Source organism: Cheilinus undulatus, linkage group 5 (assembly GCF_018320785.1).
Source record: "Cheilinus undulatus linkage group 5, ASM1832078v1, whole genome shotgun sequence".
Taxonomy (NCBI): domain Eukaryota; kingdom Metazoa; phylum Chordata; class Actinopteri; order Labriformes; family Labridae; genus Cheilinus; species Cheilinus undulatus.
In genome coordinates, this window is record NC_054869.1 from 7622997 (window position 1) to 7648442 (window position 25446).

The 25446-nt window shown below is 40.5% G+C and overlaps 1 protein-coding gene across 2 annotated transcripts; it reads right to left on the reverse strand.

Annotated features, from left to right (window-relative positions):
* Positions 1-444: 444 nt before the first annotated feature.
* LOC121509471 (poly [ADP-ribose] polymerase tankyrase-1) lies at positions 445-24440 on the reverse strand. 2 transcript variants are annotated; one of them, XM_041786888.1, is made up of 28 exons: positions 23940-24440; positions 22549-22773; positions 21474-21569; positions 19403-19439; positions 18894-18969; positions 16051-16071; positions 14343-14437; positions 14198-14264; positions 13461-13647; positions 13218-13339; positions 12917-13008; positions 12676-12754; positions 12327-12498; positions 11973-12052; positions 11000-11145; positions 10716-10881; positions 10345-10564; positions 8298-8407; positions 7953-8141; positions 7583-7829; positions 7343-7425; positions 6079-6199; positions 5805-5902; positions 4250-4324; positions 3960-4065; positions 3609-3795; positions 1757-1913; positions 445-1630 (listed from the first exon to the last, which is right to left on the reverse strand). In XM_041786888.1, the coding sequence occupies exons 1-28, from the start codon at positions 24385-24387 to the stop codon at positions 1544-1546; spliced, it is 3789 nt and encodes a 1262-aa protein (XP_041642822.1). In that variant the 5' UTR covers positions 24388-24440; the 3' UTR covers positions 445-1543. The 2 variants fall into 2 exon arrangements, with proteins under 2 accessions (XP_041642822.1, XP_041642823.1); XM_041786889.1 differs by lacking the exon at positions 16051-16071.
* Between the last annotated feature and the right edge of the window lie 1006 nt (positions 24441-25446).

Below are 25446 nucleotides of genomic sequence, written 5' to 3' on the forward strand. Positions count from 1 at the left end.
GGACATGTCAGACAGCATATGCACCATTTTATCAAACATTTTCCCCCTTAACCATTCCCTCATTTTTCTTATCGATCCATGGCAAGTTCCTTTTTCCATGGTTAAGTTCATGTCATATTTGGCAACCAAAATCCCTTACTTTCTTTCACAATAAAAGCAGGTCTTCATCCAAACAGGAAGTCTGTTACCCTTAGTGTAAGAAAGTATAAAAATCCAAAATGAGTTTTAAATGCCAAAAAGTGGAATTAAAAAATGAGACAAAAGAGGAGATTAATCATGATTTAAGATTATCATCTGACAGCCCAAGTTACATTATATTAAAAGTGAGCAAAATGAGCAACATCAACTTTTGATATGAGAAAAACAAAATGAATATCTATTATCTCTGGAGAAACAGACATGCTGACAAAGTTGACGCCATTTTGATAAAAACAAACAAGGAGCTGTTAATGGGACATTTATTAGAAAAAAAGTTGGGAGAATCAAGAAGGCATGAAAGGAAAAAGATCATGTCATTTACAGTTGAACTTAAAGATACTGTTAAACAGCAACAGTTATACACAACCATTTACACAACCTGTACAAATATTTTTTCCCGCAAACTTGCAATTTAAATTCAAAATAACTTAAATAGTTTTCTATGTAAAAGTGCAAATCCATAAGCGTGGGATGTCTGTGAGTAAGACCATGGCGACAGATAGGGTGCTTTGATGAGTTCACTGGCTATCAGGAGTTACCTTGTAAGGCATCACAAGCACATTTCAACATTATGAACATTTACTGACTCTACTGTCTCAAAGCACAGTCATATATACTGTATATAACGCTTTAATGTACAACCTTTAGTGTGTTTTGTAATTCTGATGCCTTACACTGCATTCAGCTTTGTAACTAAGCACACATCTTCTTTCTTACAAGTCCAGACCTTGATAATGATAAAATAGTGATGTAACAGAGACCTTTCTAAATGGAGCATGCCCAGTTCTGAATAAAACCACAAAAAAAAAATCAGTTCATTGTTTGTAGTGTCCTTGGTAAGACAGTTAGCATTACAGCATAGCAATGGTGAACTGTTACCTGTAGTGTCATAAGTTTAGCATTAAAATCACAGTAACCAAAGGCCATTCTGTACAGGATGAACCCAGAAATGGTGGGGCAGTAGTCGTCCACAGGTTTCAGGCTCTGACAGTGTGACAGTTTGTGGAGAGGTGAGGGGTCGGTGATTCCGCACAGTCACAAGGCAATGAAGAGATACAAACTGTTGATGCCGATACTTCAAAGTCTCAACGAGCATCCTCCTGATCGACTAGGAGGGGGAAGGAACTAACCCACGCACGCTATTGGGCCTCACATGCTTCTGTATTAACATGCAGCCAATGCAAAACAAAGTGTGTCATCACCATAATGGAGAGTATTATACAGCACTGGTCACCATGGGCTCTACTGGAAATGTGTTCGGTAAATAAAAGGTGTTCAGGCATTTGCATTACAAAGGAGAAAAAAACGAGCATTGAGTCCTTGTGAGCGCGTTTCTTTAGGGTAACTATGACTTCTGCTCGGCTCCTGCTGCAGACTGGGCTGCACTCTCCGGTTTAAGGATCTGGTAGGTGATGAGGTACTCTGGGTAAGCCTTCAGGAAAAAAACAGACATTAGTTAACACTTCAAACATGATGTTAAATGTGTTTTTCTATGCAAATGTTAAAGAAGAGGATCTAGAATGATAAACTCTTAACATGATAAAATGTGTTTAATTACCTGTTCTCCTCTGTAAATGACGTATTCAGCGTAGGCCAGGCCGTTAACGCTGGGCCGCCCGATCACTGAATGGTGTCCTGGGGGCGCGTGGGCCATCTTCATGGCACTGAACTGTAAGAAGGACTTCCCCAGAGTGACTCTGCAGAACAGCATCTGCCTGTGATCGCAGACAAAAAACAAGAGTTACCCACAAGTTGCTCTTTTGACAACTGCCATGTCAGCCTGGAATGAATTGACAGACAAGACACACAAACACAGGAGCAGAGATCTGACTGCAGCTCTGAGCAGAAAAGTTTTTTGGTCTCTTGAGTTCTGAGTGGACATTCAGTGGCTCCAGATTGATCTACACTCACGTTCATATTTTGAAGCATGAAGTGAATTAATTTGCTTACGACAATATCAAACACATTTGATATTATCAAAACGCTAAGACTGAAGACAGACTGCCTTAAAATGGCTAAAACCGAGTCTTAGAACACCTTACACCCAACGACTGAGACTACAGGAGCGAGCTGTGACTCTAGCAAGATTCCCATGATTTTACTCCGACTTTGGAATCTTTTCTATGACTTTGAATTTTGGAGGAAAAATCGTTAGGTGTAAGGCCGCCTTAAGTTGTTAACATGTATTGTATGTTTTCATAATAAAACACTCAAAAAAACTTTAAAAGAAACCATCTAGCTTTATAAAATACTCAGAAAATCTCTTTCATTTCCACAAGTGCAGCCACCACCATCACACACCGTAGCAGGCTGATGCGATTTATAATTTTTACCTCATTCATTGTAAATTGTGAGTAGAGTTGGTGATATGGCCTTAAATGCATATTGTTTTGTTTTCCTTTGAAGTGACAGTAGGGCATTGGCTTGGTATTACAAAGCCAAAAGGGTTAATCCCCCTCCTACCCTTTAAACAAGCCTGTGATGGCATACTGAGCTCAAGTCTAAGCTTAAAATGCCAGAAATATATTTGAATTCCTTTCTGTGTTATAGTTCTTAGTAAACACACCTGTAGTTACAAGTTTCATTTGGAGGTGTGTTAGCTGCTAATGACATTATATTTCCTGATGTTGATGACTGTGACTCTGTTATGCTTGGTGTGTAGAGAAAAGCTATCCAACAGTGCCACATTAGAAACACCTGCCACTTCAAAACAAGATCATAGACTATTTTCTTCGCCTGCAGGAGCAAACTGAGGAACAGGCAACTTTAAACTGAAAACCCACAAAGGTGTCTAAGAGAGCTCTCAAAGATTGCTACTAAGTAACTGAACTCGTAATGTGTCATTGTTGGCTTGTGGTGTGCCTTGGGATTTTTCGTAATGTAAAAATGTGCTGTGCCTCAAAAAAATGTTGGAAAACACTGGTGTAGAGCATAGCTAACATGTAGAAGAGTTATACAACTGCACAGAAACTGCATGCTATCAACTTTGCTGAATGCAATGGAATTGTTATACAAAACAGTCAAGGAGCAACTCATTCCTGGATGCTGTCTTTCATTTTGGATGGAAACACTTATCTTAATTTATGATTCAGTTGAGTCAGAGATAACCAAGGAATGACAGAGTTAAAGCTTTATTTATAATTCTTAAAGCTTGAGGCTTTGACGAAACAAGTCATGCATCGTCCCTGCCTATACTGAGGGTCATGATGCCATGATTATAAAATCAAAAAAAGAATTAGCCCTTTTTTAAAGTGGTCCAATAAACAAAAAATCACAATACTTTAGGTGAATCAATCATTTTCCAATCTAACTGTATGTTTGTGGATACTGTAACAGGTATATTAATCTGTCACGTCAAACATTGGCATCAATAGATCCAGCAGCAAGTATTCAAAAAGGGTTAAAGTTACCTGTGGCACAGGTAGCAGGATCTGTCTTTGTGCGTCGGGCAGCCTGTGCCTCCACCGATACCGTAGACGTACTGATTGCTCTTTGAAGAGTTCTCTGCAAAGTAGATCCCCGCTCCAAACATCCCTCCTATGTAGGCGTGGCGCTCATCGAAGCCTTTGTGGATGATGGCGTTGATAAACGGGGAGCCTGCAAGAAGAAGCGACCACAGTGTCAGAATGATGTTATTAATGATCATAAAAATTACATAATTGCAAAAGCTCAAATGAGTGGCACTAATCTTCAGTTGTCTCATGGAAACCTGATGCTGGTGTACAAAACTATTAAGATTGTGTAAAGGTGAGTAAAGTTACCATGAAACAACATCCGCTCGTTGTGGTGGTTGTGGTTCTCATCTGCGATTTCCTTCTGTCGATGAGTATAACGTTCCCTCAGCTTCTTATTTACGACCTTCTGAATCTGCAGAACACAGTGACAAAATGCTGGGCTTCAATAACGACCAACACCAAGAATCCAAAGTGCTCACTTCAATCATGCTACACCATGAAGATACCATGGACCAAAGATGAACTTAATGTAAGAGCTGGTCTAGTCTGTGTAGATCAGCCCAGAGAACAAGTACAGAGGAATTCCTGGTACAAACCTTGATGATGTTGTATCTGCTGAACACACCACCCGCATTGCCTCCGTCTCTGTGCTCTCTGATGGTGCTCTGCATCTGCAGGACACAACACAAAAACATCATCAACGATCAGCCTGTTTGTCCTACATATCAGAAGGATATATCTGTGTCCAGACAGGAGCAGCCTAATTCCTTGAAAAGTGGATGGTTTGGTTAATCCAGGACTAAATGGGCCTTTTTTACGAGTTATGAATTTGAAAAGAATCGGTCACGTCATTCAAAGTGCATGTGAATTGAGCAGCTGATTCCTGTTACGTGAACCATAAAGCAAATAAAAGCGGATGGAGGCACATTTTCAATAAAACAAGAATAAAACATTTTCATAGAAACCATGTCCAGATTCTTGCAGACAGCTTCCACCCAAGGCTCAAGGCACAGCTTGCCATCAACAACAGCTCCCAGGTATTTGTACTGCCTCACTTTCTCCACATACTGTCCACTGTTCAACAACAGAGAGACGGCAGTGGGATTCTTCTTGAAATAAAAACAAGTGTCTTGAACCACTTGAAAAACACCACTTAAACTGGGTCATGATCAGGGTCATCACTGGAAAGAAGTGACACGTTTACTGAGTCATCAGTAAATTTGATGATGTGATGTCTCTTGTGCAGACTCTGGTATTTGCTGGTATAAAATCAACAAGAAAAGCATTGAGAGGTCTAACCCCTGTGGTGAGCCAGTAGAGGAAAGCCTAAAATCAGATAAAACACCATTAACCCTCACGTGCTGTGTTCTTCCAGTTAAAAAGCCCATCAGCCAGCATATCAGACATAGATTAGTGTTGTGGATGCTTTGTGGTTTTTCTACTAAAATGTGAGGCTGGATACAGTAAAAAGCAGAAGAAAAATCAATAAAAAGTAAACACATTCAAGTTTTTGCTCCCTCAAGGTGTGTTTAAATCATATTAACAAGTGTGGCATGGTTTATTATTCATCACAGATCATTGCTAAATTATCGAGATTTGTTTATACTTGTTCCAAGTTTCAAATAAGGCTTTGTCTCCAGGCATGTGCAGTAGCTATAAAGCATCCTGCAGGAATCTACTCGATTAGCTGTTACGTAACAACTTCAAATTCCTCTTGTAGCATGAAACCAAGTAGTGCAAACAACTAATCCCAATCAAAAATACTTCCTTGGATTATGCTGAGTCTGTAAACACGTTTAGTTTTCCTTTAAAGATTATCTTTTGGGCTACTGAGCTACACCAGCACCCCATGCAAATAGTTTTGACATCAAATTCTAGCTACAGCAGCTTCTGATGAAAAAAAAATAAAAAAACAATGCAAAATAAAATGGCAACTACCAAGCCATTTTATGCTGTTAAATGTACATTTTATGAACTCTACATTCAAAGGCCCAAATAGGGACAAGAGTCCCTACAAACTGTCTGTGCAGCATATCAGCTTCATGCTCTGTAATGAATCCATGTTAAACTGCATTATCCCTATCAAATAAAATAAATTAAATTAAAAACTATACTGGTTAAAACGAAGCATAAAGACAGAACTAGGCTCACCTCCTCCTCTACAGACTGATACTCTTTGTCATCTGGGGCAAGGTCGATCAGGATGGTGCCCTGGTTGGCACAGTGGAATGTCAGGTAGGGGTTGGCACCTGAAAAACATAATAAACCTTGTTTTTATGGATGGTATTCTTGGAAGGAAATATATTCAAGTCCATTTATAAAGTCTGCTTTATTGACTCCTCTATAATAAAATAGAGAGAATAGCAGACAGATACACCGTTGTCTCAAGGCAATTCCTAACAGATCTTCCAAAGCTGCATCCTACCTTGCTGGCCGCCCAGCAGCCTCTCCACGCCCTTGATCAGTTTGTGTCGGTGGCCATAAGCATTAATTCCAATCTCCTTCAGCTCCTCGTGACCCATGTCAGCCAGCACATCCAGAGTGATCTAAAGAAAATGAATATAGCAAGTTTTTATATTAATTTCAACTGATTTTGTCTGATTTTACCAAGATCAGGCCCCACAGAAAAAAAAAACAACTAACAGAACTTATTTAATGTAAAATGAACAGTGAATTTCATAAGAGTCTCCAATGGCTCACTTCTCTGAGTTCTGACTAAGAAACATTTTTAATATTCTGTACTGTTTGTGCTGCTTGCTATGTTAACATCTTAGAAATTTGCGTTGCTGTTGAACTTAATCACTTCTTTCTAAAGCATACAGATGGGCAGACATTTCAAAATTTTTCTTTCTTCATCGTAAGTCTACATGATCTGATTGCTGGGGTAGTAAACTGTACTGCTTCAGTGATGCTCCATGTGACACACCTAACTACCTAGCAGGCACCTTCCTATAATGTAATTCTTGTGGAAAGGTAAAAGATCAATGAAAAGCCCCGTGAGATGGACGATGCTGACCAAAGCATGGCAGGAACAAGCAGCAGAGCCTCAGACCTTGTTTACATGGCAACGTTTTCAGGTAAAAATGCAAAACTTTTGTAGTGTTTTGGCTGTCCCTTTACACGAGAACAGCGTTTTGGTGCCTGAAAACAGAACAATTTGGAAATGGGCGTCAGAGTGAAAGTTTTTTTTAGTGATGAATATTCTCATGCACCCGTGTGTAATTAAAGTGTTGCACGTTATCAAAAACACATGACAAACAGTAAATGTGCAGCACTGTCCTTGTTGTAGAGACAGTTTTATTGTGCCTTAAATCACCTTACTGCATCGTTTTTGTGTTTTTTGCGATCTCATGTAGATGGAGATTGTTTTCAAAACGTTGCCGTGTAAACGTGGAACTTTTTGGAAACGATAAAGGAAAACGAAGCAAAACACTGTCGTGTAAAGAAGGCCTCAAGTGAACTGATTTCTAACGTTAAAGTTAGTGCACTAGCAGATTTATGTTAAATTTTTCTGATCCAGGGTCCCATGGACTGATGCACTTGAACTTTTGATGTCAAGATTGTTTATCAGTTTGGTTCAGTTTATCTTTACAACACCAAAAACATATCTATATATTCAAAGCAACCATGTTACTGCATGAAAGCTCTGATCTACCTTATCAACTATAATCTAATGATACGTGACTGACCTGCTCCCTCTCAAAGATGTCCCTCAGGTGCTCCAGGCCCAGGCTCTTCAGGAACTGACTTATATTCATGTCCAGCATCGTCACTATGAAAATAAGAACATGTCGATATATTAATAAAAATGTAATATCTAAAACAAAGTTGCAGCATATTTTCCTTAAGAAGAACTCAGAAATGCTTGCTATTAATGCTTTGCTTTGTAATCTCATCAATAATAAATGTTGTTAAGACAAGACACTCACTTTCTCCTTCCTTGCGCTCAGTGCCTGTGGCTCCATCTGCCACTCCGGAGGTCCCACTAGCAGTTGCGGCGGCCAATTCTGTAAGTGGTCCTGCCAGGTTGTCTATGCTGCTGGCGGCTGACAGACAGGATGGCGTGGAGGCAGGGGAAATAACGGAGGCACTGACCACTGTGGCCTGTGGCTTAAAGCAGCTTGGGAGGGCGTCTGGTGGCATGGCGTCCATAAGCAGGGCACGGATATCGTCAGCCTGCAGGGAGGACAGATAAAAACAAGATGAGACTGCTATGATTCAAGTTCCAGCAGATCTAGCGCACACTGTTCAAAACCTCCATGTGGACCTAAACTATTAATGCTCGAGAGAGGGTGTTACCGTGGCGAGGTCTAGAGCAGTCTGTCCCTCTTGGTTCTTCATGGTGGGGTCGGCTCCGTGAGCCAGCAGCAGTGCACATAGCTGAGTGCGACCTTTCTGTGCCGCCTCGTGGAGGGGGGTGAATGCCCATTTGTCTGTAGCGTTCACGCATGTGTTGTACTTGATCAGCAGGGCGGCGATGTCCACATGCTGTAGGAGGAGAGGCCACAGTGTCATCAGTTTAGGTTCACTTAAGTCACACAGGACTAATCAAATGACACTTATGTTGTTTGTAAGAGCTCAAGGCAGAGGCAGCAACTCTTCATCCCTGAGTGGGAGTCGTTTGTTTATGTTGTGTGGACTGACCCCATAAGAAGCAGCATTATGAAGAGGGATAAGGCCGCCTTTGTCCTGCGCGTTGACATCAGCCCCGTGCTCCAGCAGATACTCTGCCACCTCCAGGTTGTTGTAACCAGCTGAGGAGAAAGAGCATAAAAACTCCGATTATTCAGCATCTTTTTATTATTTTATTATTTAATCTAATCAATTAGATCAAGAGCTTTTTTGATCAGGATCCAGCAGAAAAAAGATAAATATATAAAATAAATAAAACTGACGGACGTTAAACAACCAGACAAAAGAAAGCAGACAGACGATCATAAAATCTTCTTCTAGCGGTAGGCAGTAAATTGGTATCAGTATCATCTGTGGATAGATTTCTGCCTCGAAATTGAGTTTTGCAACAACTTCATCACCAGTTTAAACACATGTATTGTGCTGTAGCGCAGTGCAAGTCATAAACCTATGCCAGGGTTAGCTTAGCATAGTGATATGTGACAGACACCCCTCAGTCTGAGTCCTATCATTTTGTTTTACTCCAATACTAGAGACTGCCAGGTAACAAGCCAAACGTCACCTGTCTGCATCAGTGTATCTCACGTAAAGCACAGCAATGAGGTAAAACATCTGTTCTTCCCACTTATGGTTTAATGTGTTTAGTAACAGCATTTAAAAGTGTTCATGCTTTGCAGACCGTTTCTGTCAGGCTTGGGCTTTAACACATGCTATGAGCAACACTGGATTGACTTAGTTTGACTTAAGCTCAGTGCCGCAGTGATTTGTATAATGATGGCTTAAACAACGGTTTAAGGGTGTGTTTTAACTCATGACTCACTTGTTTTACGTCAGTGAGGATTCAGAGAAGCAGGCTGTGACGAGAAACAAGGTTGGAGAAGCACATGTAACAGCTGCAATGTGTGCTGACGGGCATCTCTGCTAAAGCTAATGGGTTTTTTTCCATTACATTGAGTGGCTTAGCTCTACTTGGTTTGACTCAGCACGGCAGCCGAGCACAGCAGGGGCTTTTGTTTTCTCACCACAACCGTGCTACCTGTTCAAAGGTGCATATAGAGCTGATGACGTGGTGGTTTGAGCCCACATTGATCTCACCCACAGACACTAATACTGCACCTGCTGAGAGTCAAGTATGATTTCACTACCAGATCAATATTTCTTTATGACATGACAAAAACTGACTAAACAAAGAAGGAAAGACAGGAATTAGAGCTGAGTGTTCCTGTCTTTAGATCATCTTAGAGCAAAAATAAAACTGTCTTAGCTCAGGCGAGCACATAAATCTTGAGTTTTGGTCATGTTCATGCACGTTTCAGTCGCAGATTGAATCCTCAGATTAGACCACCGGTGTTAAAGAGTTGGATGAAGTCAGTCCGAGCAGAGGTAGAGATCAAACGAATCCCCGGGATGAACATTTATCATCAGAAGGGGGGATATCAGAAGCAGAGGCCTGGTTCCCCTCCACAACGCACCCTGCAAACTGCTTTGACGTCACTGTGACGTACTTGGAGACAAGGGGTTGTGCGCTTGGGCCCGGTAAATCGCACCCTGCCAATTGCTTTGACGTCACTGTAATGCACTTGGAGGCGGGGGGTGTATGCTTGGGCCCTGCTCCAGAGCAGAGCTATTCCTGGGGCGACTCGGCTTAACCTGGCGCAGTTTAACTCATGATGGAAAAGTAAATCAACACGGCTTGGTTTGGATCGGCACGGCAAAAGTCATAATGGAAAAAAACCCATAAGTTAAATTAATGATAGATCTGCTTTCAAACAACGTCTTCACAGTGAAAGCCCATTGTTGCTATTTTGCTGTAGTGCTTTTATTTTGAAAGCCCAAATCAGGAAATGTGGTGTAATCAGTAAAAGCTTCATAGACCTGAAGGAGTGAAATTAAACTTAAATCCACCAGTACCATTACAAAGTCGTGAACACGCAGAGACTTGTGAAAAGATATTTCTGTGACCTTTGGCTCAAACAGAAACAACCAAAACAAAGATATGAATATTAGGCCATATCATGCAGTTCTATCTTCCATTAAGGAATGCATCATCATCAGTTACCTGCGAGATGTAGTGGTGTTGAGTTGCGTCCCTGTGTGTCTCTGCAGTTGATGTTCTCTGGGGAGCAGAGTTTCTGCACTCGGGCCAAGCAGCCCTTTTTGGCAGCGTCCAGCAGGGCGGCGTCGCCCCTCAGCAGGTCCTGGATGTCTGTGTCTCCATCCTTTACCATGTCCAGAGGCATGTTTCCATCTCTGTTCTTCTTGGAGGGGTCAGCTCCATGCTAAACAAAAAGAAAAAAATATTTGCTCTTTATTGCATTTTTTACATGCCTGGACCAAATGAGACTCTGTGGCCTCAGGGGTCTATTTTTGCCTCAAAACCTACAAGACTGCAAAACCCACACTACAAAAGAAACAATGACTTATCCTCACCTTTAGCAGCAGTTTGCAGATCTCATATTTGCCTTTAGCTGCTGCTTCATGAAGTGGGGTGAATTTCCACAGATCTGCCACGTTGACTGAAGCTCCGTGTCGGACCAGCAGCTCTGCCACCTCATAATGACCGTAGGAGCATGCGTTGTGGAGGGGGACCAGGCCTCTGCAGGAGGAGAAACACAACATGAAGCTTGGCATATTGACACTAAGGATCTGCAGAGCATTTTACACTTCCGCAGAAGGGTGAGGAGTTAGAAAAAAAAAAAAAAAAAACACCTCACCCTTTGTCCTTTGCATGGACATCAGCTCCGTGGTGTAGCAGGTATTCGACCACAGCCACTCGATTGTAACCAGCTGCAAAGTGGAGAGGAGTGGAGTGACGGCCCTCCAAATCCCGACAGTTCACATTCTGGGGGGTGCAGAGTTGCTGCCACAAAGAGAGACAAAATTTTTAATGGGAACTGAACTGAGAAGTTTTAAAGCAGCTTTACTAGAAAACTTCTTCATCAACATTTTAGTTTGCCAATAAAAAATGTAACTATAAAACAGTGGGATTTACAAAGACATATAAGGGAGACTCAAATAAATACAAATGTACTGTGTGAGATACCGCTAATAGCTTGTAAAAAATTAAAAGATTATGAGAAGAATAAACTTGAGTCCCCAAACCACAAGGAACGGAGGGGAATTGTTACCAAAATATACAAAATACAAAAAGAATATTTTTTTCTCGCTAAGGCTGTTTCACTTTTTATATACATCTAGCTGCACCATGAGCATTGCTGTAAATGTATTTACCCGCATGTTATGTGTGACTACAGGACATGAGAAAGTTCCGAGCATGTACAACTACATGATGTGTGGGATGAAGACTAAAAATAAGGAGACAGTGAATATGGTGATAATTCAGATCTCAAACTGACATAATAATAAACATCAATACTCAATAGTAACAACAGATCAGCAAAGATTGATGACTGGTGGTCAGATCAGCACCATCTGCTCAATGTTTTCCTCATAATAATCCCAGTGGGTCAATTCAATTATTGTGCTTGTAAACTGGTGGCTTTCAGCTGAATGTATTTGTAGATGTCATTGTCACAGTAACTTATTAAAACAGAAATTATCAGACATGTTTTTAATCAAAACTAAACTAATATATAAGCAGCCAAGGACTCACTCAGCTGGAAGTTATCAGTTTACAAAAACAAAGTGTAGTCTCTGCTAGTACAAATACTTAAACAATGAGCTTACTTGCACTGTGTCCAAATCCCCCGCTTTGGCCGCCTCCAGAAATCTGTAATCCACATCAGAATTACGTGTGGGAACATTTTCTGTGGGAGAAAAGGAGAAGAAATGAATTACAGGCAAATTGAACACTGTCTGAAAGGACTACTATGTATCATATGAATTCCCATCATCATGATTTTCTTGGGAAAAGATAGATTCGTAAAACAGCAGCCCATTCAGCATTGATAATATATTCATAAATATTTATGCTTCAGCATATTAAATCTATCATGTATTTGGTAGAGGATTCACATAGTTTGACACTTGACCTCTAGAAGTCAGACATAAACACTCCAGAAGGCTGCAGTGTGAGATTACCATTAAGAATCTGTTGCACAGCCTCGTTGCCCATCTGAGCAGCGGTGAATCCCTGCAGAGACACGATGGAGGGGTCGGCCCCGTAGCTCAGCAGGAGTTTGCAAGTCTGGATGTGACCTGCCAGCGCTGCTCTGTGGAGAGCCGTCTGACCGAGTGTGTCCACCGCGTTTACCTGGAGCCAGTGTGAGATGTCACAGTTCAGCACCATGAACTTGAAGCTACAAACTAAAAGGCCTTTAAAAGCATTTCAACATGTACTGTACCATGTCTAACAGTCTGTGACAAATAAAAATTTGGATTCAAATTTAACCTCATCAAGATATGGATGGAAATATAGAAACACGCTGACCTTTGCTCCATGTTTCTGCAGTACCTCCAGGATGTCATTGTGGGCTCTCTCAGCAGCGACATGCAAGGGTGTCATAAAGCTTAAAGACAAAAAGGCAGAAGTTATGATCAGGCTAATGTTGTACCAGTAGACATAACTTTTTTTAAATCTTTGCGCTCTTTAATGTGTATCTTTCCATGTTTAAAAAATCATCTTGCATCTTTTTCAATTCAATGTTAAAAGTAAAATCGGATTGACTTACTCCTTGTTCTTCTCATTGATGTTGGCACCTTTGCGCAGCAACAACTCAGTCACCTGTTTCCTCTTTGGGTGAGGGGAAGCCACAGCACAGTGCTGCAATACATGAAAAAAATATCTAATCAGTGTGCTGGATTCTCAAGAAAAGTTCACAGTCACTCCCATACAATAGAGGGACTGTATGACATCTTTACTGTGAGCTGTGATTATTTCCACAGTGCATCGAAATAGAAGCAGTAACGTTAATAATAATGGTAGTAATAGCTGCAGCCAAGTAGCAGCAGCAGTAAAGCTGTTGTTCTGACCAGAGCCGTTTCATTGGTCTGAGGATGTTTGAAGCTGATGATCTCCAGAGCTAACGTCTTCTTTACTTTGGCCATGTCTGCCTCTCGGGCCGCCTGCAGTAGTGAGTGACCTTTAAACTCATCTACATGGAAGGGAAACAAAAAGCAAATATAAAAATCTGTCTTCTGCAAAGCATGTGTGAGCACGATTCCACTAATAACTTTATATTTTAGAGTTTGTACTTCAGTTTTGAGAGAACTTACAGGTGAGTCTCTCTTTAAGCTCAGGAGTCGGGGCCATGTCCACTGCGCTCTTGCTGTGACAGTTCAGAAGGGTGGGGTCGGCCCCGTGGCTCAGAAGCAGGGAACAAACTTCAACTCTGTTCTTGGACGCCGCCTCGTGAAGGGGAGTGAACTGCCACAAGTCCATGGCATTGACACAGGCGCCATGCTGCAGAAAGAATTGCACGTCAGAGCAGAGAACATGCAGGAAAAAAGAAAGTCAACTTTAAAAACTCAGTAAAGGATATATCAAAACTTGATCCTAGCTCACAATTTGATGTGTGTTATCAAAAAAGAAAAAAACTCAGTTGTTGGGCCTGACAGCGTAGTTGTGAAGAGGTTTGCCTGCTGTTTATTGATCATGAAATAAGAAACTGGACAAAATTTGGTGTCTTGGAGTTGTATTTCTATTGCTGTCGTATGAAATGTGTATCACTGGCGTCAGATTTTTTGGGGAATCTTTAAAAAGTTAAAAAATCTGGTATACTAAAAACCCTATTCCATTTTATAGAGTGTAACATGGAACTTGCTGAAAAGACAAGAGAAGTTAATAAAGGAAGAGAAGAAAAGAAAAAGTTCTTGACTTTAGTTTCTTTCAGTGAAGTGCGCACGTTATGCTACCTTTACCCCTTTCTGATTTACAAGTGCCCCTCAGATGCATTCATCATCTCTGAAAGTGCAAGCATAAAAAAAAAGAAGTGAAATTTTTGTTTGCTTACTTTGAGCAGGAGCTCTGTGACCTCAAAGTGACCGTATGAGCAGGCATTGTGAAGAGGAACCAGACCACTGCATGGACAGGACCCTCAGGTTAGTGTCACAAACTATAACTGAATGATCAGTGATTCTTCTCTTAATCAGTCTCACCCTTTGTCCTTGGCGTGAACATCAGCTCCGTGCTGCAGGAGGAGCTGAACGATGCGGACGCGGTTGTAGCCGGCAGCCAGGTGGAGCGGCGTGGACTGTAAGAGAGGACAGCTTGTTTACAGACACAGACCGCAGCATGGTTTTAGTGTGCACTGCCTTCGATGGCCACAGGAGCAAGCAGCTGATTAGGGCCAGAAGCATTGTGCAGGCTAGGCTCTGTGAGTTGCAGACAAATGGCAGATATTATGATGATGATGCAAGGGTCAATAAGTTTGTGGGCAAACCCAGCGATAAAAGTCATTGGCTGCTGATTTTCTGTCTGACCCAAAGAAGAAAGGCTAAGAAACTTCAAACTCTCCTAAAAAACCTCCACTTTCATCTGACAATACAATTTTTTCTTGGGTCTTGTGAGTTAAAATTAAGTTTTTGTGTGGTTAGATGTCAAAAAAAAAAGATGGCTAGTGAGACTGTTAAGACTATTAATTTAAAATGGAGCAATTAGAGTTACGGTTGGGTGATGATAGCAGGTTACAAACTTCAATTTATTAAGAGCGAGGATCATTCAGATACTCATCAAGCCAAAGGGGGGAAAATAAAATTGTGCAGGATTTTAAACCTGTAAGTTTTTGATTTGGAGTTTATATTTATAAATACAAAATTGTCAATTAACTTAAAACAGCTGAACCTGCAATTAAAAGGCCATATTTGACATAATGCTAACAAACCCAACCGTAAAAAGATGCAAAGAAAAAGCAGGCTGAGTGTTTGAGAAAGCAGCTCTGCAAAGCTAAAGTGGGATTAAATCAAATGGCTTTATTAGAAATGAAAAAGAAGCGTTAGTCTTAGCAAAGCTGCAAAATCCAATTTCAGTTGCATTTGTTCTGTAGTCACAAGTATAGCTCAGGTCAAGCTTGCAATCATAAAAGAGGGGCGTCATTCATTTCATTTCATTTCCCATGCAGTGATGTTAATCCAAAACCAACAAGGCCAACTGTTAGATCTCAAACTACAGTGTTAAAATCAGATGAACGGTGAGTCCAATCACAGAGAAATCATTCAGTTTGGGATGACACGAGCAATCAGAAGTCATAACACGGAGGGTTGCATAGCACGACTACAATGACGGGTGAAAAATGTTGTTCATTCATGACTGCATACCATGTGATCCAACGTGACTTAGACACAAATTTCACAGACACATATTCAGGATTCGCTTGACAAAATGCAGAGGGGCAGGCCTTCAGGCATGCATGAGTGATCATCAAAAACAGAAATCGATGATTAATCAAAACAAAAGCCAAATCAGAACTGACTGAAGTGATTGCGAGTGATTGAAAGTTGGAGAAGTGTGTGGGTGAGTGTGCAAAGGAGAGGACAGACGCCGAAGAGAGCAGGCAGTGGATATTATGAGCTCCTCTCCAAATCCATAAAGATGACTCGTCACCATGACACCATCCCAACTCACTCACTCACTGACTCGACCACGTCAGGCTCACACGCATACACACAGAGGAGCATCAGGGTAGGATACATGAGTGACCCGTACACCCAGGTCCATGATGTGCAATTAACAAGTGACAGCCAGCTTATTGGTCAAATAAAATAATGGATTAAAAAGGAATGAAACAAACAAACAAAAAAAAGAAAAAAAAGAAAAGAAAATCACAACAGTGCATCAATCAAGTGGCCGTTATCAAGGTCGACTTACCAGCATTTTTTGGGATGTTGACTGATCGACAAATGTTGCCAGAGTCACACGGAAAACAAAACGAAACAAAAATTACAAAATGACAGTATCTTTTTAAAACAAGTCTTTTCTCCATCCTTACGCCAAAGAAACACAAGACCTAGCTTATAATCACTGTTTGATCCGTCAAACATGGTTTGAGATTAAATGTGACAGAGCCAGAGGAGGGGAGTGGAGCTGGAGGGTTAAAAGAGACTTCTCAGTTTTCTTTGTGGCCTCGTGGAAAGGAAAGGACTTAAAATGGTGCTTGCTGGTTTAAACCCATAGCAAAGCTACACAGACATACTGGCTTAGATCATGCAAAGTCTGAATATACTGGGAAGGTGGCCGGTTGACCTGCTATGGAAGAAAATGTGGTTAGGAATGAGTTTAATAAACTTATGTTTAAATGTTGTTAGCAACAATGGAAATGCATGGTGCAGTGAAGTGGGTTATTTTGCAAAAAAAACAAAAAAAACAACAACACAATTTTCCAAAATAGAAAACAAAACACTTAATGATTTCTAAGAAAACAGCACCTGCACACAAAACAAGTAGGAGTACATAAACCAGTGACTGATAATGATCAAGGAAATCTGTGTCAAAATGTTACCTAATCCTTTCTGACTAAAGCCTCCAATCTTCTAACTTTCTGGCACGCTACACCGTGCGACATGAATCTCATATGACATCACGTTTCATGCGTGCAGACTGTACGAGGATAACTCCCCCTAAACGCTGCTGAATCGCAGTCTACAACATACGCCGGTATGCAAGAAAGAAACGTCATCAGAGTATGCCACAAAGGCATGCATCCTCCATCTACACTGCCAGTGCTGTTAAATAACGAAGCAAAACAACAAATCCATTGTAACTGTAGCATTCATATGCTTAGAAAAACCTTTGAGACCTATGTTGGAAACCAACAAACTTATGCGTTTCAACATCTCCATCCTAATGCCATCTTGTTTGTTTGCTTGCACCACTGTGGCTTTTATCATTATGTCATTTCTTCCTGTATTCCCATTTATTTGGTCGACTAAGATTGTAGCAGCAGACACAGTGAGATGGTCATCCTAAATTTCTGACACTGTCAGAATTTTATCCTAGGCTATCTCTGGTTGCAAGACAGCTGTCTGTTAACCTGTCTCACAGTGCAGCATAGGACCGCCATTCCAGCGCCATGACCAAAGATACTGCCATGATTGGTCATCTTTCGTCTGTGACACTCCAAGATTGCACAGTGTACACCAGGCTTAACCCTCAAATTCCACTTACTGTGCTTGCATTGTGTCTTCAGGTGCACAGCAGTTTGTTCTGATGGTGTGTGCCCTCGCCCGCTTGATGAGTTTCCTGAGAGAGCAACTGCAACTAGAAACACTAATCCAAAGCTTAACCATTTGTGCCTAACCCATTTACACCTATAGCCACCTAAAATGAAAGCCTTATAAATGCAAGTATTGACTGAAAATATGTTTAAAAACCTGCAGATTTTCTGAAGAATTGCACAGAATTTCAGCATGTATTATAATCTGTTAAGTCTGAATGAGACTTAAAAACTACACTTGGCGTTAACTGGAAATCATTGCCTTTGTGCTCAAGTTCAAAAATCATTTTAAAATGATAAATATCATCAATATCCTCATCCTTCTCCTATACAAACATGTCCCTTATCCATGGAGCCTGACTTGCAGGTCCGCAGTCTCATCACAAATCTGGCTGCTGTATAAATTTTGTTGTTCTTGCCTAATTAATTATTTTTGTCATCATGTGAAAGACTGCTTCTGTCGGCGTCTATGCCACCCTACTTGCTCAGGTTGTCAGCCATCATTAGTATCACTACTCATCTTTAGAAAATTAAAGCTGATAAAACACAAAGATGTTGCATCTGGACTAAATGGGTTAGAGCACAAAGGGATACCAGCTGAGACAAGCAAACGCATCACACTGTTGAAATCAGATTTGTCTTGTATTATAATAGTTGCATTTGTATTGTATAACTGCTGCTTTTCTTTAAGTCTAATGCTTCTGTTTAATACTAAAAGCCTAGCCAGGGACAGAGACAGCAACATATGAAGCAATGTTCATTGCATGCGTCTCTGAAAAATAAACAAATAAACAGATACACGAGTGGAGACGATAAGCCTGCTAATTACTAAAATGGGGATTAATCAACTGTTAAACAAAACCACAGTATAATCCACCATCTAAGCCAGACAAAACAAAACTACTGCACCATGATGCAGACAGTGTGCACACTGTGAGTCCTTCTTCAGCATCAGTGAAACACTTTGAACCAGATTAAGACAAGAAAACGTGATCATGGGATTATGGATTATATTTTCCTCATTTAGCAGCACAAATTCAACGTGGAATTTACAAACCAAAATGTTTGTCTCCCTTCTATGAACGTGACAACATGAAAACAAAACCTAGACATTAATCGATAGCGAGAAGGTGAGATGTTATGACAGAAGCATATGGTTTTAAAGAATGGCATAATGAGACTCATGCATTACAGAGAAAAAGGTGAACATGTTTCACAGTGGTGGGTCTAAAGTAAGGTGGTTCATATGAATGTCCTCTGACAAATCCAATAACATAAATCCTCTCTACATCACAGAAACACAAACTAATCCAGTCACAATAACACTGTTGGGTGTATTCTTCTCTTCTCACAACATTTGACACAAAAACCTTTGGGCTATTAATTGTTGAGAACATTTATCATATGTAGTAATATGCTACTATGCAGACATGTTTAAAAATGGTGCTATGAGATATTTGTTTAGAGTGGTATGGTGTGATACAGGTGGCTCATTTACCTTGCGTCCATCACTGGCATGGCAGTTAACATTTAATGGAGTCAGCAGAGCCATCAGCTTCTCTTCGTTCCCACTCCTGCAATTACACGGTTGAAAAGTCTGGTGTCATTATGTATTCCTCGCATGAAAATCACTGCTCCATAATCTGAATGTCATTTCACAGGCTGTCACGGATGATGGAATGCAACACTGAATAAAACTCTACATTTGGGACTTTAAAGATGGCTGTATTGGTCTAATTTAAGAAGTCTACACCATGTGCACAATACACATGATGTGTGAGACACTGATTCCTCCTGAATTTCATGTGTTTTAACGGTTCCAGTTGTATTGAAAGTAAACCAGCCATCAGTATGAATTTTGACTGCGAGTGCATCTCGTCAGGCTCCCAATCAACTACTTTGATACAGCTACCAACTATCTCACCAAGAGTGGGGCTAAATTTAAAGAAGGGCACATTACTGTGGAGCTGTTTGACTCTGTGCACTGACCAATCATATGGCACTTACCTTGCTGCTTCCAGGAGTTCATCCTTCTTGTATTCACCTGCAGGAAGACGACAAAAAATTCTGATCAAGCCTTGGCATGTCCAAGTATTTCTAAACAATTCCACATTTGATTTAAGTCTATGGTGGATGAGCTTTAAGTGAAAATGCCTGTTTTATAAAATAATATTAAGGGACTAGAATGAAGTTTGCCAGTTTTAACTAGAGATGGATATGAGTATTCAAGGGTTCAATGTGGCCATCATTAGTAATCTCACGTTTTAAGCTGCAATGTTTTGACTGATTTAGTGTTATGTGTCCTCTACTTTTCAGGTTCTTCAAACTGAATATACTTGGTTTGAAATACTAGAAAGCATGAAAATAATGAGTAGTAGACATAAATGTTATCTCTCACAAGCCATGGTTCTGTCTTTATTAGCACAGTGAGCTGGATTACAGCAACAACTGCTTCATGACAGCTATGGCAACTCTCAAGGGACTCAAAGAGCAATCAAAACATAAGCCTGTTGCTAGCACACATCATTTGTATTGGCCCCAGAGTGAAGAAAATTAACCTGCTAATAAGAGGACTGGTGAAAGGAGAAATGCTCACATTAGAAGGCTTCAGTGAGCCGATGGAGTTAGTCAAAACTGAGTTAAAGCCACCATCATGGCTAACAACAGCCACAAAAGTGGAACAGATGTTTGTGTAAAGAGCAGCACGTTGATAAAATGACTATTACCACAGACTCTTAGACAGCCCTCTCCATGGACTTGCATGGTAAAGAGTGGTATTTTCTCTCAAAGTAGTCTTTTGAATTGATGGTGATGTTTTCTTTACTCTTATAGGGTTAATAACTTTGAGTTACATTATTATCTCTTGTTGTTGTTTTTTTTTTTAAGATTTATTTTTGGGCCTTTTCACACCTTTATTTGATAGAGGAAGGACAGTGGATAGACTCGGAAACAGGGAAGAGAGTGGGGAGAGACATGCGGTAAGGGGCCTCAGGCCAGATTCGAACCCTGGCTGCCCGCGTACATGGGTAGCGCTTTAAAGCGCTCGACCATCAGCGCTCCCATCTCTTGTTGTTTTATTCAGAGATTTAAAGTGCTGTAGACAAGTACTAAAGCTAGTGTTAAATCCCATCTGTAATTTTAAATAGGCCTGGGCAATATGGCTTAAGACCATATCATGGAATTTTTCTTGCCCTTGCTAACAGTATTACAAACTTTTAGACATAATGCATTTAAATGCAAATGTAGGTTTACAATCCTCCCCCTCCCCCTGAAACTACCTGTGATGGCACATTGAACTCGTGTCTGAGCACAAAATCACAGAAAAAATACTTTTTTTAAAGTCTGTCTGTGTTTACTTCTTTCTCACTACACTCAGTTTTAAAGTGTTGTCTCTGCCCTGCTAAGGTGTGTCAAGCTGCTACTGACTTGAGCACATTTGATATGGGCGTTCACAATAAAAGCATTTAGAAATAACAACAACCACAGAGTTTAATTTTAAAGAACTTGACAGAAGTAGGAGAGCTTACAGCTACAACCTTGGATCTTTGACTCATTATGGAGTTTAAAACAAGATGTGTGTGTTAAAGCTCCCAAACAGACGGACAAAGACGCTCCAAAGTGAGCATACTTGCTGTATGTTTCTGTTATTACAGCCATCAAACTTTGAGAGCAAAAGCACACTTTACTATGTCAGCAGTGCTTGTGGTTTTACCTGATGTGTGCACTAAAACACAACACATGCATTTAAACCATTGATGATGGTGTTGCAAAAATCCATTCTGTGGAAATTTTACCGGCGATAGTATTGATTAAATTCTTAAGTTAAACAGAGGTGGTTTACCGGCTGCTAGAGGAGAACCCTGCTGCAGTTACACACCTCCTAGATTGACAATGACACTAACAAAATGCAATACAACTGGGGAGGGTCACCTTCACTTTAAATCATACTTAACCTGCAATGCAAAATGTCTGGTCTCATGTCATTTTATTGTATTATTTTAGTGCACGTGTATCAATGAATCAGGGGCCAAATGTCTGTAATGTTAAAGTAAGAGACAGGCAGGTGAGAAGGACTGACCGGTGAGAACAGCCTTAGCTGAAGGGTCAGCGAGATCCAGAGCAGATTTGCCGTCAGTGTTGCGGATGTTTGGATCAGCTCCATGTTGAAGTAAAACTGAGTAAGAAAGAGAGGTGCAGAAAAAAAGATACATTTTCATTTTATACAAATCAACACATATTAAACCTACAGAAGAGGATTAGTGCCAGAGATGACGGGAAAAAAATTATATGGACTTTGAGAATAAAGTCGAATTGTCAGGAATAGAGTAAAAATTTGAAGCATAAAGTTGAAATATAATGTTGAGAAAAAGTCAAAATTTTGAGAGGAGTCTAGGCGTATGGACGAACACAACAGCGTTAATCTTTCTTTTCCTCTTCTTTGCCATCTGATCGGCTGCAGATATACACAGATGACAGACTTGACCTTGATGCTTAATGGGAGAGCAAAGGAGATTGTTCACTCATTTATTGATCATGGACAGCTTGCCACAGACTATAAAATGTAAAAAGCAAACAACACTTTGGCACATGTCTAATGGAAACTAACAATATTATGTAGGATACCTGAAGACAATGTGACCTGCAAAACAAGATGGGCACTATATTGCATTTTTGTCTGGAATTTAGAGATAAAAACCCAAAATGTATTTTCATTGCTGCTGCACTGCAGCACCTTAATCTCTCCCTCTAAAAGTAAGTAAATTTGTTTACACTGACTTTGTTTATCCCGTGCAAATGCACAACACCAAACACTGAGGTCACGGGATAATTCACGAATTATCAGAGGTCAACAGGTACACTCAACTCGTGCAAATGGTACCTAAGTTGACAACAAACAGCAAATCTTAACTGTCTCTACAAAACACCCTGTACCGATGAACATTTGAAATTATACTTCAAATTGAAACAGAGTCAAAAATCTTCTGTTTGACTTTATTCGCAATATTTCAACCTTTTTCTAATAGTTCACGGCATTATTTTTTTTCTCCACATCTGGCCCTAATCCTCTTCAAGACAGGTAGAGACATAACATTTCAAACTTTTATATGCATTTGGCCATCAGAGATTTGCGCAAAGTCAACAGGGATCCTCACCAATGCAGACATCTATCTTCCCCTTGATGGCTGCCTCATGTAAGGGGGTGTAGTTCCAGTTATCTCTGGCGTTGGGGTCAGCGCCCTGACACAGGAGAAGGCTGACGACCTCTGCATGGCCAAAGGAGCAGGCATTGTGCAGGGGGATAAGTCCTCCATCATCTCTGGCGTGAACATTGGCACCTGTCTGCAAAAGGTGCTCCACCACATCTTTTCTGCCAAAACCTGCAAGAGCAATTAAATACAACAATGTTGATTTCGTCGACTACAACAGTGACTAAAACTATTCGTCAACAGCCCTTTTTTCCCCATGAAAAAAACTAGACTAAGACTAACAAAAATAGATCTGTGATGACAAAAACTAAGTTTAGTTTTTGACAAAATGACTAAAACTAGACTAAAATGTATGTTGTTTTTCAACAGACATTCAAAATATGTGATATTTCTCCACTGTGGGTAAATCTGTCAAAATGCAATGCATCTGTAGTTATTCTGCCTCTCAGTTGTAGAAAAAAGGGACCCCAGGTTTGGCAGGGTGTGTAGAACACAGTGCCATGATTTGGTACCAGATTTCAGCAAGAAAATAAATTCTTGAGCTAAAAGTAAAGACTTAAATGTGAGGACTTTTTATGGACTTAAACTAGACTAAAACTAAAAAGAATAGAAAAGACTAAAATGTGACTAAAACTAAAATGCATTTCATTTAAAGACCAAAGCTACGACTAAAATTAAAAACAGCGGCCAAAATTAACCCTGAAATGCACGTTTTCCTTCATAACAGCTTATGGATATTGTATTTAACCAACAATTGGCCTCGCTTTTGCATCTGAAATTCTTTAAAATACCGAGACTAAGATGCATAATCTTACAAATGTATATTTTTTTAACCAAATGAAAGTATTACACTCTGAAAAACAATGAATAAGTGGTGAGCACAGACGAGGAAGCAACGTTTGAAGCTAAAGTTAAGCTAATGTTAGCTAAACAAACAAAATATCAACCTGCGTTACACTGCAGTTGTGACTTTTTAAACAATTCAATCCCATTCCTCCAGACTAATATGTCTACTATAGAGGAATAAAATGTATATTCTTGATTTCTCTTTTGTTGACTTGGAGTTAATGACAAGAAATGTTGACGTTTTCTGTTTGATATTCAAATGAGAATGGTGGACGTCAGATTAGCTTGTTAGCAACGTAATGCTAAGTTACTAATCCAGGCTTGATGTGGTGTTGTAATGTACGTAAATCGAAAACACAAATAACAGAAGACAAGTTTAGCTGTGAAAACGTCGACAAAAATAACAGTAGCTGGCTGGCCGTCACAGTAGACGAGCCAGTGTCGAAAAATAAACATTGTGCTGGTGTATTATTAGCTTAGCTCAACGGTACCCGCAGCGAAATGAAGGGGAGTTGATTTTCGACCAGCCATGTCCTTCGCGTTTACATTCACCGAGTCGACAAGTCTCTTCACTCGGGATACATCCCCGTTACGACAGGCCTCGAACAACTCCCTAAAGGCCCCGCCGATGCTGCTGCTCCCATCAGTCGGGCTGGTGGCTCCTGATCCGGGGCTGGAGACGCTGCTGCCGCCGCCAGAGGTTGTCGTGCTGAAGCTCGCGCTGCTCGCTAGGACCGGGGCTGGGAGGTCCGGGGAGGCCAGGGCCATATCGACCCCTCCGCTGCATTCTCTCTCATTCTCCGGGGCTCCGACAGCCGAGGTCAGCAGAGCCATCGGCGGAGAGGCCGGAGGAGCGCCCGAAATAGAGCTGTTTCTCGGCGGAGACTGTAAAGTGTTTTGCTGTTGTTGCTGCTGCGAAGAGCGACGAGGCACCGCCATTACAGCAGCTCTCCATCGACAATAAAAGCTGCTCCTCCTTTCCGGGGAAAGTGCTCCCGTTTCCTGTCAGCTGTTTACTCTCAGTGGACAAGCTGGCTGCACCAGTGAGGCTGAACTTTGGACTTGGAATGTTTATGAATATATATTTTTAAAATATACGTCTAATTGTACGTATAATTCTGACAAGTCAGAGCAGACAGCCCCCCCGCCCTTTTGGGGTTTCTGGATCCAGCTTGAGAACCAATGATGCATTAGGGTACGAATAAAGTGGCTTTAATATGGGAAATTAACATTTAAATGTTACAACCATAATTTAATTATTTTTGGAAATTAGAGCCCCCACATGCAGTCCTGAACATTTCAGGTAACATACCAAGTAAATGTCCCTGTGAGATAATATAAACCAGTGATACTCAACGTGTTGCTCTTTTATGTCTTAAATTGAAATATTATTCCTCTAAGAAACCTTAAATAAAGTGAAACTTTAACCTCAGAAATGATCCATTTTGAGTCACATTAATCAGTTTGTTTCCCACGCTTACATAGTTGGCTTTAACGTTCAACGTTTAAACGTGTCTGTATATTTCCATTGCCCTTATTTGCAATTTTTAGCTACTTTAAATCCATTTTTACTGCTTAAAGACCACTTTTGTCACTTCTTTTTGCCACCCTTTGCCCAGTTTTTACCCATTTGAGCTGCCTGTTGCCATTAAGTGCCGCTTTTTTCCCCAAATTTTTGCCAATCTACTCATTTTACACTCTTTTTGTCACGTTTTTACCATTTTTTGACCATTTTTGCCACCTTTTGCCCAGTTTTTACCCATTTGAGCTGCCTTTTGCCTTTAAGTGCCATTTTTTTCTTCCCAAATTTTTGCCACTCTACTCATTTTACACTCTTTTTTTGTCAAGTTTTAACCACTTTTTGACCATTTTTGCCACCTGTAACTCATTTTTTTTGTCACTTCTCAAACAAATTTTGCCACTTTCTGTCCTTTTTTTCGCTACTTTTTCTTCCCCATTTTGTCACTTTTAACCCAGTATTTGGCATTTTATGCCAAT

Excerpts from the sequence above, each read along its gene's own strand:
- LOC121509471 (XM_041786888.1), bottom strand. The coding sequence starts at position 24,387 with ATGGCGGTGCCTCGTCGCTCTTCGCAGCAGCAACAACAGCAAAACACT. Across the intron at positions 11,146-11,972 it reads GGGATTTGGACACAGTGCAA|CAACTCTGCACCCCCCAGAA; the intron begins GTAAGCTCATTG and ends TCTTTGTGGCAG. Across the intron at positions 7,426-7,582 it reads TGAGCGCAAGGAAGGAGAAA|TGACGATGCTGGACATGAAT; the intron begins GTGAGTGTCTTG and ends TTATTTTCATAG.